A 12500-nucleotide genomic window follows, 5' to 3' on the forward strand; every position below is an offset into this window, starting at 1 on the left:
GCCATATTGTTCATAGCTGAAGTCCCCTTAAGCATGGCACCGAGCTTCACATCGCTCCAAGGACTGTCTCTAACCTATACCCTGCACCTAAATAGCTGTAACAGCTGAATGCTCCTGCTGCTGTGTACAAAGTCTTTTACAACCATGAAAATATAGTTAAATCATTGGTTTCCTCTTTGTGCAGATGGGCCAAGCCATTGCCCCATTCACTCACTGCTGAAAAGGCTCGAAGCGACATAACAATATAGCTATGACGTTACTTATGGCTTTGAGTAACAGATTAAGACTTGTTCATTACAATTTTGGTGACAATTAGGTTATAACAGCGGCTATGTGCAACGGGATTAATATAGAAATGTTAAACCCATTAAGACCTAACAGGTCTGATAAATTTAACCGAATTACAAGCAGATGCTGTAGCTAGTCTTAATATTTGTGTTGCACAGATGCTGTTCTCAGTCTTAATAGGTCTAAATGTTTTAGGGTATTTTTAACTCAAATGAAGAGACCTCAGAGTTCTCCATTGTCAATGCAATGTATTGTACAGAGTGTTTCTTCATATGCTTTTCATTAGTCAGTACTGTATATATAGCAGCAATCTATCTGTGTACTGTTGGTGAGTGGGCGTGGGTGTTGACAAATGAGTGTCTGTGTGCGTGCGTGTGTGTGTGTGTCTCTGTGTGTGTGTGTATCTATGAATTGTGTATAGTACTAGATAAGTGTATGTGAGTGTAAGTGGGAATGAGTTAGCAGATTTATGAGCAAGGTGATGATGCAATTCTAATACAGCTGTGACATCACTGCTGTCGGGGGGGTTTTGTGCCCAGCAGCACTGATAATGTGTGTAAAGCCGTCAACGAAATAAATAACTCTTCTCCCCTTCTCCATTTCTGCCTCATGCATAATTCTCCCCCTCCCTCCTTTTCTCTTTTTCTTCTCCTCCTTCTCTCCTTCCTCTCCTCTCCTCTCCTCTCCTCCTCTTCTCTCCTCTTTCAATGCCTCACCCCACGGCAGGCACTGCCAGAGCAGAGCTCCAATTTCCAAAATGATTTGGAATGGGTCCAAGCTAATCTTTACAAAGTGAGTTAAGCTACAGAGCCATCACCAGCCCCCCCACCCCCCGCCCCCGCCCATTACTCTCCATTTGCTGGAAACAGAGTCACAGACCGAACACCGTACAGCGCGTACAGCCAGGGCCGGATTAACACATAGGCTCGATATGACAGGAGCCTAGGGGGCCACCACCTGCCAGGGGCCCCCTGATTGGCCAAAAGTGAAAAAGTTGCTGAATTGTGACAAGATGCAATGTTGACAATGGATCTATTGTATTCAATACAGTTGGTAGACATTTTATCCTTTCTTCCTAGCTCGTAATTATGACACTGTCTATGTACATTTTAGGGCTGGGACTCGATTAAAAAATTTAATTGAATTAATCTATAGGCTTTGAAATGAATTAATCGAATTAATCAGATTTTAATCGCATTTAAATATCTGACTTGAGAAAAGTGAAAAATATTTTTTTTCACATCGATTTTGAATAATTACAATAAATAAGCTTAATCTAAAAATATTATTCATTTTTGAAAGAAGAGAGAACTTTTCTCAATTTCAGCTGGCTGTTCACCATCAGGTGTTATACTGCCCTCCACTGGTCTAATCCAGAACTATATAGCTATATTATACTGCGATTAATTTTTAAAATCGCGTTACTGAATTAATCGAATAGCGTGATTAATTAATCGAAATTAACACATTAATGTCCCAGCCCTAGTAAATTTGTCAAAATATTTTCCTTCCGGGGGGGCCCCAGAGCAACCTGTAGCCGAGGGGCCCCAGGCCATCTTAATCCGGCCCTCCGTACAGCACTCCATATTCATGCCTAACCCAGATGGGCATCCATTACCAATGCCTCCCCTCCTTACAGCCATGCCTGCCTGCCTGCCTGCCTGCCTGCCTGCCTGCCTGCCAGCCTTGCAGTGCTTAACCAACGCCTTGTCTGACCTGCATGTCTGAGAATGTTCAGATGAAGTCTAAATTGTATTGATTTGAGCCCAGCAAGAGGCTTACTGTAACGTCATCATATAATATACCTGTTGGCCTAGAATAAACTCTGGATCGTATTACTGTAGGCTCAGGTGGGGTAAAGTGTCATTGGGAATTCTTTTGCTGTTTGCTGTTTTTTTATGGGACAGAGTAATGTTGATGTCTTGTTACACTTTTCTCTTGCTCACTCTGTCTTTCGCGCTCTGTGTCTGTCTGTCTGTCTGTCTCTCTCTCTCTCTCTCTCTCTCTCTCTCTCTCTCTCTGACCAGCATTGCAATGAAAATGGTGCAGTCACGCCGCTTGACGATGGACTGCCTGATTTCTACACCAAGAGAGTTCTTCCTGACAGGTACAAACAGACAGCTTACACAAGAGACTGGCAGCTCAACCAAGCATATATACAACAAATAAATAAATACACAAACACACATGCGCGCACACACATAAATGTGCGCACACGCGCACACACACACACACACACAGGCACACACACACATGCAGACACACATGCACACACAGGCATGCATGCACACACACGCGCGCGCACACAGACACTACACAAAACCCAGGCCATGACAAAACGCTACATCTGCCACAGTAGATGCTTTTAGTCTTATTACATTTCACCCCCAATTTCTTCAGCATATTTCCAAATGAATATGCTTTGAACGCCACATCATATGCCAAAGCCGAGCCGTAACCTAGCAACCGGCATGGCTCTCGGAGATGCTTTTGAGCAGCAGCTGCGGGAAATCACGGCGAGCAGATAAACATTTGCTAAACTACAGGTACCCATCTGGCTCAAACAAGATCACAGGACAGGAGCGCTTTGCTTTCACTCACGCTATGATGATGTGCTGTTGGGTGAATTTTAATTTCCACTAGGGATCTGTCCTCTTGGCAAACGGCTGTTTCTATTATTATGTGATATACTGAGAGACCTTTACTGCTTTTTTTCATTATATCTAGCCCTTCTCTTTTCATCCCTCCTCTTCTCTCTCTCTCTCTCTCTCTCTCTCTCTCTCTCTCTCTCTCTCTCTCTCTCTCTCTCTCTCTCTCTCTCTCTCTCTCTGTACTGTCTGTAATTCTCCCTGCCTTACTTTCTCTCATTCTCGCTTTTGCGTTCTCTCTTAATCTCGTTCTCTCTCTCTATTTTTGTCTTTCTGTTTTTCTTCCTATCTATCTTTCTATGTTCCCTCTCTTCTCTATGTCTCCCTACCTTTTTCTGTGTATCTGTCTGTCCGTCTGCCTCCCTCAATTCTAAACTCGTCTCTTAATTACTGGCACAAACATTCTAAACATTCTGTTCCCAAAGCATGTCTTACAAATACGTAGTTATATTCTCTCTCTCTCTCTCTCTCTCTCTCTCTCTCTCTCTCTCTCTCTCTCTCTCTCTCTCTCTCTCTCTCTTTCTCTCTCTCTCTCTCTCTTTCTTTCATTTTCGCCCTCAGCCAGCTCTCCTCCCTGCACAAAGCCCACTCTCTGCGAAGAAAGAAACGGCGCAACATGCTCTCCATCTTCGGTTTCCGTAGGAACCGCAACTCCACTGTGTCGTCCAATCAGGAGGCAGACTCAGGTGGCGGCAGTAGCGGGTCCTGCAGCGAGGAGTGCCGAACAGTGGCCACGGCACCCACAGGGTCAGTTGAAAGACTTTGAGCTCGCCGCCGGGGTTAGTTGGTGGAAAAAAACTCTGCAGATACTTTGCTTCCCGACATAGTAAAACATGAAGTGTTAATTCAATTATTCAGTGTGCTCTGGCACCAAATACACTCTAGAGCAGGGGTGTCAAACATACGGCCCGTGGGCCGCATTCGGCCCGCCAGAGGGTTCAATCCGGCCCCCACTGGGGGCAAAATCGAGGCCTGCATGACATTAACCCAATGGTCCTCTCTCTCTCTCTTATATATGTAGGGCCTAGTAAAGTGCACATCACACTTCTATAATAAATGGTGAATTTGTACTGTGACAGGCATTTGATAAAGCTCATATATAGACCTCATATATAGAGATCAAATGTTAATACTTCTTATTTGTGTTGTATTGGTTATAGTTAAATAAATAATAAATATAATTGTATTTATATTGGTTCGTATTGAGCTGAAACGGGAAACGGGATGTTAAAATGTGTTAAAATGCAGGAAATTACATCTAAGAAGTACAACATGTTCTGGGGGAAGACCCCCCAGAACCCCCGCCAAAATGAACTGTCCCGTATTTTATTAATTGACGGTTGGCAATGAATGAATTAAATCAATGACATTTTGCAAAGGATTATCAGTATTGCATTACTTTCTACGTATTCAACACACTTTTAAAACATGCTGAAAAGATAACGCGATAATATTGAAAACTAATCCTCTGCTTTAAGTTTTTTTTGTGATAATGTTACTAATGCGGCCCGCTTGAGGTCCACATGGGTTGTATGCGGCCCACGGACCAAATTGAGTTTGACACCCCTGCTCTAGAGGATTTAAAAACAACTCTCTTAGTGTTGAATTAATTCTGGATATTTTATTGTGAAGTACACCTTTTAAATACTGCCTTACTTTCATTGCAGTCATCACCTCTCATTATAGCTGGCCAGAGTTTTGTTTTTCTTAATGCAAAGCTGTTAAGCTTTTATAAGCTTTTTTGTCACAGAACTGTTACCAACTGTAACAATTGTCATATTTTTCTTTTGAGTTTTTTCAACAGTCAGTGAACCAACCTGCTGACACTACAGGCTACAGAGTTTGAGCTTGCTGGTGATGGTGTTAGAGCTGGCAAAAAATCACGTCCTCTTGAAAGATTAAACAGTCCCCTGTGGCGCCTTTCAAACACCCTCCACCACTTGGTCATTTCTGTACAGTACCTCTCGCTACGCTGCTGAGTGTTTTGATTGTTTTAATTTACAATGACGTTCGGCCAATCAGGCAGGCATTCACTGTCTTTTAAAGCAATAAAAGCTGTGGTGGTGATGAATAGAAATCATAATTGTAATCATCGGAGAAGTGGGGGTGGTGGAGTTGGACAAAGGGGCCAGTTGTCCAGGACTCAGGGACAGGGTGGGCCCAGAACTGGGTCCTACTTATATATTGTATTATGTATTATGTATTGGGGGCTTTCAGAGGATTTTGTCACGGACCCGGCCAAAGCTGTCATCGGCCATGCCAATCATGCACAGTAGCTCCTTAATGTACGCCGTACATCCAGTGGCAAGCTGTAATAGTCATTGAAAAGTTAACTACCATAATACTACAATACTATGCCATAACACAGGGCCTCTAGTACAGTAATACACTACGACTTGGTCATTGCCATTCTGGTAACAGCAAATTTAAAACGCTGTGTCTTAACGGGTTAAGCAGTTACTTACCGTACTTATGTACTTGGGCCATATTCCCTTCAAACATGCTGTTGGCCATTGATGACAAGTTTCCACCCTTGAAATTAAGCAGTGTATTATTTGCTTGAATTATGCCTCTTGGCAGAATAGCATTTAGTTGGTAATAATAGTCGTTCACATTTAGACTAGAGGCATTTCCATGTGTCAGCGTGTGTAAGCCTTGATTGAGGTTGAGTGCTGAAGTTGCAGCCTGGCGGCATAAATGGCATTTTGCGAGATTGACTCAAGGTAATTTCGTCCTGACCTCTCTCTCCCTCGTGAAACTGTCATTTGTTATAGACCTGTTAGAACAGTGCACACTTTATTACTGGGCCATTGACAATCACTGTCACCCTGCATTAGCATTCTATTGAAAGCTGTAATATTTTATATTCGGCACAGCCTAATTTTCGTTCAACTATTCATTCCTCCAACTTTTCCTCTCACCAATGTGATGGGCACAGTATTCGTTTTTTTGTAGTCTTAGGGACTTCCGCACATTGGCTCCGACAAAGTTCGATTCCATTGTTTTCAATACAACACCGCACACCGGCACCGATGTCCGCAGATGTCGGCTGCCGATTAGGGACGAGTTCTACTTTGTCGCAGCCACCCATTGATTATCCATGCTCTGTTGTGGTAAAATTGTGTGCAGGAGTAAACGAAATTGTCAGAAGAGAAAGTGCTCCGCAGTGCTGTCGGAACTGATGTGCGGAGGCCCTTAGACCATTATGGATATTCTGTATGAGAAAAGCTTTTTTATCAATCCGATTTTCTCCTCCCCTGTCTCGCCTTCACTGCTGCTTTAGACTTCAGCAAACATAGAGTTGTAGCAATCCTGTAGGTCAGCAGTTCCCAAACTTTTTCCCCTGCGCACCTCCTTTTACATTTCAATGTGGTTCGTGCACCCCTTAAGCGAATGTTGCACAGCCGCACATTTTGGGCAATCCTCATTTCCAATAGACCTGACATTTTTTCTGCCATTATTACAATGTAACTTGTTGCATGGCAAGTTATAAATTACACTTCAGGTGGATCTTTCCAGCATACATTTCACCAAACAATTAAAACTTTGTAATGTTCATTAATTCTGTATAAAAACACACATCTCAGCCATTGCTCTATTCAGCTCGCGCACCCCCTTGTAGCAGGCCGCGCAACCCCAGGGGTGCACGCACCCCAGTTTGGGAAACCCTGCTGTAGGTAGACTGTTGTAAATCTACCTACTCTCTTCTGTGTCTCTTCACTCTTTTAATTGCAGAACTGCCCAGGAAAATGTTTACACTCTCCTCCAGCCGCCGAGATCATCGGGCAGGGCCAGCTCCCCAGGGGAGGGGTCTGATGGGACTGTGGAGGACCAGAGGGTGGAGAACCTACCCACCGGTGTCATGGAAGTGAGGTCCATTCAGGGCATGCCACTTCCACCCATCGGAGAGAACATGCAGCTTTACTCCATCAAACAGGTACATTGACTATAATTAATATTACTACCTTTGTTTTGAGTTTTATTTTAGGGACTTGTATACCTTTAATGCAGGGATGTCAAACTCAGGCCCGGGGGCCAAATTTGGCCCGCGGAGACATTTTACTTGGCCCGCAAGATCATTTCAATGTATATTACAGTTGGCCCACATACACCATAACTGTGTAGCGTAGTTAGATTTGATCATGTAAATGAGTATATATCACAGGAATATGAGTGGGCCCAGGCCATTGAAACAGCTCACACTCAAATGCAACAGAATATGTGAAGGCACATTTGAGCTATATGGGAATCTGTTTAAACATACATTTAAATATGAGCAATTTTAGTCCATTTTGTAATTAAAAAAAAAAAAAAAAGAGTTTGGCCCGCAACGTTGCTCCAGATTTAGATTTTGGCCCTTGGCCAATTTGAGTTTGACACCCCTGCTTTAGTGGATAGTGGACAGTATGGGATGGAAACAGGAAGTGAGTGTGGGGGAGATGGGAGATTATCGAGAAACATCCTTGGGCCGGAATATATGTAACCTTGGTCCCCGGCGTAGCAGTATGGTGCCATATCACGGCCAAGGCCAACGTTTAGTACTTTTGTTTTACCAATGATAGACTACCCCAATGATTGTCAATAGTGAGTCTTTCATTATGTTCTATTGTTGGCAGTTTATCTATAGTTTGCTTAGGAAGAATGCGAAATAAAGGGAATTGCCAGAATCTATCATGTCATGTCACGAGTGATGGAATCCATTTTATTTTATATTTTGTATATTTTATTTAGTTTTTTTTACAGAGTTTTTTTTGTCCGGTGTATCTCTGTCCAACAGACCTGTCAGGCCTCAGCTATAGCAACTGTCAATGTCCTGTTAGTGTGGCAGTTTGACACTATCTAACCGTGAGACTGATAAGCCTTGGCAGCACAGCTGGCATGTGATTTCCTCAATATCACCTCTCCCTCTCTCTCTCTCTCTCTCCCGCTCTCTCTCTCATGGTCTTCCTCTCACTGTCTTGCTCTCTCCCTCTCTCTCCCTCTCCCTCTGTCTCTATCTCTCTCCTTCTGTGTCTGTCTCACTCTCTCGGTCTCGCTCTCTTCCTGTCGGTCCCTAATCACAGAGACCAGAGCCCGAAGACGATGCCTATGAGAGACCAGCGGGGCCGGAGAGACCGTCAGCCCTGGAGAGGCCAGTGGAGAGAGCGGAGCGGCCGTCCATGTCCGCCCCCGACAGACACACGCTCAGACAGATGGACAGGCAGCCCGACAGACAGACGGACGCGGAGAGGCAGACGCTGAGGCAGGCGGACAGGTCGACAGACAGGGAGAGAGAGCGGGAGAGGGATAGGGAACGAGAGAGGGAGAGGGAAAGGGAAAGAGAAAGAGAGAAGGAGATGGAGGCACAGAGGCAGACCCTGAAGCTGCTGGAGAGGCCCACGGAGAGGGAGGTGGACAGACAGACGCTCCGGCAGCTGGACAGGAGGGCGGAGAAGCAGTTGGCCGAGGGCCGGCAGGTGGAGAGGCAGTGGCCGGAGGAGAGGCTGTGGACCGACCTGAGGCCGGCCGACAGGCAGGCGGACCGAGGCTGGACGGACCTGCGGGCAGCGGAGAGGCAGTGGGCAGAACCCAAGCAGCCGGACAGACTCAGGGCAGACAGCAGGCAGCAGACAGATAGGCCGGCAGACAGACAGAGCGCACAGGGGCCACGCACACCCACAGACTGCAGGCCGCTGCCGCCATACCCCACCGGAGACAGGACACCCTCCCCCAACACACAAGCAGATAGACAGCTGGGCGCAGACATGCACGCAGACAGGCAGCCGCCGCAAGACAGGTGGCATCACTCGGACGCGCAGATCGACAGGAGGATTTACGCAGAGGTGCAGGCAGACAGACAGGCACAGGCCGCGGACATGCACGCAGACAGACACATACCTGAACAGCCCGACATGCAGCTGGAGAGGTGGTACCACCCGGACGCGCAGATAGACAGGCGGATATACTCCGAAGTGCAGCTGGACAGACAGACAGGCCCCGACATGCACACTGACCGACAGCTAGTACGCTCCGACATTCAGACAGACAGGTGGCATCATCCTGACGCGCAGATAGACAGGCGGATATACGCTGAGGTGCAGCTAGACAGGGAGAGGCAGACAGCTGCGGAGCCGCACATGGACATGAGACGCCCGCCCTCCGACCTGCAGTTAGACAGACGGGTATACGCTGAAGTGCAGGCAGACAGACAGAGCCACGCCGACATGCAGGTAGACAGGTGGCACCACCCGGAGACGCCCACAGACAGGCGCATCTATGCTGAGATCCAGACAGACAGGCCGGGGGACGGGCAGACAGACAGGTGGCATAGCCCAGACGCGCAGGCAGACAGGAGGATATACGCGGAGGTGCAGGCAGACAGGCACCAGGCACTCCTGGATGGGCAGGTAGACAGGTACGGGGCTATGCAGTCCGACCTCCAGAGCAGCCACCACACGGAGCAGCGGCCTGAGGTGTGGCTGATGGAGGAGCGCTGCAGGATGGGCATAGCGCTCCCCCCTGGCCAGTCGCTGCCCTGCGGCCCCAAGCCTGAGCCTCCGCCACAGAGCAGCAAGCCCAACCTGACCAAGCTCAGACAGCGACACCTGTCTGACAACACAGGTACTGCAGCCTTCTCTCTGAACTTCACTGTAGGACTGATCACAGTATTATCGCTTGATTAATTGTCATCATGATATACATAGAATAAAAATGGAAATACGCAATAAGGATGATAACCCATATGTTTTAATTAATAAAGATGATAATACACTGATATTACTGAATATATGATAATATACAGTATATTGTTATTGTTTATCAAGCTGAGAAGCACTCTTAAAACTAAACACTTGTCATCATGTAGTGGACTTTAATGGTCTTGATAAGCAATTTTCGTGGTCTTTCTCTGCAGTTACAGAGGATGTGTTGGATGAAGAGAGGGACTCTGGGAGGCAGGAGAAGAGAGAAAGAGAAGGAGGAGTGGAGAGGACGAGAGAAATGGATGGTCATCCACCCCCTGTGCCTGTCAAGGTACTAATGCTGCCTTTAGTATTCCATGCTATTTGTGTAATTTGTAGAGCCAGAAAAGAGCTTTCAAACAACACCACAGAAATAATTTTGTGACTTACACAGACTGATATAATCAAGGCTGAATGTATAATGTCCTAACCTCGTATGTAAACCTTTCCTAGTCTGTTTCTCCCTTATGTCAGATTCACACAAATGCAGTTTGCTACCTTGCTACTAAAAAGGCACACCAAGTATGACTGAAATCTGTGTCGATCGGGTCCCAAAGTGTCTGATTTCACGTGAAATGACCCAGCTTGTAAATTGCTGATGACTGATGACACTTCTGACAAAACGTATGATTTCTGGCTGAACGTGCATTGGTGCCACTACCTGCTGTTGTTATTGTTTATTGCTGCCAATATACGACTAGATTCAGTGACATTAAATAATCAGGGACTTGTGTGTCTGATTTTGAACTAAACTGTGATTATAATGTCAAACATATCATACAGTACACACACTGCTGCTGAAAATGATGGTAAGGTAAATGTTGAACTTTGTTGTCTCAGAAGTTGCACCTGCAGCAGCCATGGCTAAAGAAATTTGCATGTAATTATGTGTACTCAGGTATATCATGTATCTACTCCCGCACGAGTCTACAGTAACAACAAAAATTATGACTGAACATTACATCACGGATCGTTCAAGGCTATTTTTCTTGAGCTTAAAGCAACAGTCCAGCCTTTTTCGATTTCCACATATTTACCGTATTTCCAAGCATTACATGTGAATATGCATATAATATGGAAGTAAATGGTGCCATTAGAATCAGCCCCAAGTGATCACTGGATGGAATTAAATAGCCGTTTTGCATTCATTATTTATACATTCATTTTAAAGTGCTTTATAAGTACATTTGTTGATGTTTTATTTGGTACCATAGACTTCCATTGCTATGTTAAATATGGCCATACTGTCAAACACAGAAAGAAAAATTCTATGTATTCTCATACTTTATCTGGGCTTAACTACAGATTTTCCTGAAATAAGGCGGATTGTTCCTTTAAGGTCGAGATTCCCTGTTTCATGACCACAATGAACCAGGCATAGGGCCCAATTCGAAACGGGAGGTAGTGACTCGATGACTCTCCTCCTACATAAACATGTCACTGATCAGGGCCTCGTTTCCGAAAGGGCCTTAAGTACTACTTAACGCTACGTGCTACTTAAGTTTGCACGTAACACCATCGTAGAGCTCACGGAGCGTTTCCCAAAGCCAACTTAGCAAAGAACCATCGCAGGTTGACACGTAACGCTAAGAGGAATCCACGAGTGATCTGGAGTAGTCTTAACGCGCTAAGATCGATCGTAACGGCATGGCACAGTGGAGACACCCACAGGATATGAAGGGAAAAGAAGAAACTTGCGCATAAGATTGCTGTTTTAAGACGCGAGTGGCATGGCACAGTGGAGACACCCACAGGAAAAGAGGAAACTTGCGCTTCAAGTTGATGTTTTAAGACGGGAGTGTAAATACCATGGCACCACAGTTGACACTGTAACGAAAATAAGAAGGTAACATTAATTGTGTAAGTGTATAAAATAAAAGCAATGTGTTTGGGAAATATTTTACAGGCAGTGAAATAGTTCAGCTGTGTTTGATAAATTGGGGCATTATTAAACTGTGTCATAATTTGTGTGGGTGCTTCGTGAACAAGAACAAGGCATCCCCACGCAAAATAAATAGGGGACTTCGGCGACCAGAGACAAGAGTGGTGATGATGTCGGAAGGCCACTAGCCTACCGAAACATTAAAAAAAGAAAAACGGTCAGCGAGTCGTTGCGCCCTCTTTCATTTTCAAGTACCCTAAGAAAGGGAAGGCGACGCAGAAAAGACACGATAGTTGTAGGCTAAGGGTAAACTGACATAAAAAGGCAGCGATGGGGATTCGTGTAGATTTTTTGTTTTAATAACAGCAGACTGCCGTGCAAAATGTTCCTCACAGTTGTTTAAGTCTTGAGTGCGCGGTACTTTGCGCGCCGCTCCCCAAATGCGCATCCCAATTTGGAACTCCTAGGCCTACTTGTCTTCTTAAATATTAAGCACGGTAGCCAACTGCACGCGCTTTGTCTGGTATAACGGCGTAGCTCATGGTTTTGCATGATTTCATTGTGTGTGTGCATTTTATTTCATTTGCCAACAATAACTCCTGTCGATAGTTGCAAACTGCTACAAATGTAGTCCCACCCTTATAGAAAACAACTTTTGATACACGCCTTACATTTTGTAAATGGTTTAGCAGCATGACGGCCCAGTTCACTCCGAGGACACTTCAGCACCATATGTGGACAGCGATCCTTAAGAGCTACGCTACGAATGATCTTAGAGGCTGTGCACGCGCGTTCATGTACGAGTGTCTTTGGGAAACAGTCGTAGGAAATCTAAGAACATTCGTAGGATCACTGGTTAACGACACACGTAAGGCTAAGAACCATCGTTATCGGGAAACGAGGCCCTGATAGGTCAAGTTAGCTGATGAGGCAGCCGTTACGAACGGCACTAACGAGTGCGCC

The 12500-nt window shown here is 45.4% G+C and overlaps 1 protein-coding gene across 1 annotated transcript in view; it reads left to right on the top strand.

Annotated features, from left to right (window-relative positions):
- The window catches only part of LOC134451553 (capping protein, Arp2/3 and myosin-I linker protein 3-like), an 81020-nt gene that overhangs the window by 64260 nt on the left and 4260 nt on the right, over window positions 1–12500 (top strand). The window contains exons 32-38 of the mRNA XM_063202059.1: window positions 2316–2395; window positions 3498–3683; window positions 6672–6873; window positions 8000–8190; window positions 8272–8758; window positions 8822–9536; window positions 9829–9947. Coding sequence (XP_063058129.1) covers window positions 2316–2395; window positions 3498–3683; window positions 6672–6873; window positions 8000–8190; window positions 8272–8758; window positions 8822–9536; window positions 9829–9947 — 1980 coding nt within the window. The remainder of the gene's footprint in view (window positions 1–2315; window positions 2396–3497; window positions 3684–6671; window positions 6874–7999; window positions 8191–8271; window positions 8759–8821; window positions 9537–9828; window positions 9948–12500) is intronic.

The sequence above is a fragment of the Engraulis encrasicolus genome, chromosome 6, assembly GCF_034702125.1.
Source record: "Engraulis encrasicolus isolate BLACKSEA-1 chromosome 6, IST_EnEncr_1.0, whole genome shotgun sequence".
NCBI lineage: Eukaryota > Metazoa > Chordata > Actinopteri > Clupeiformes > Engraulidae > Engraulis > Engraulis encrasicolus.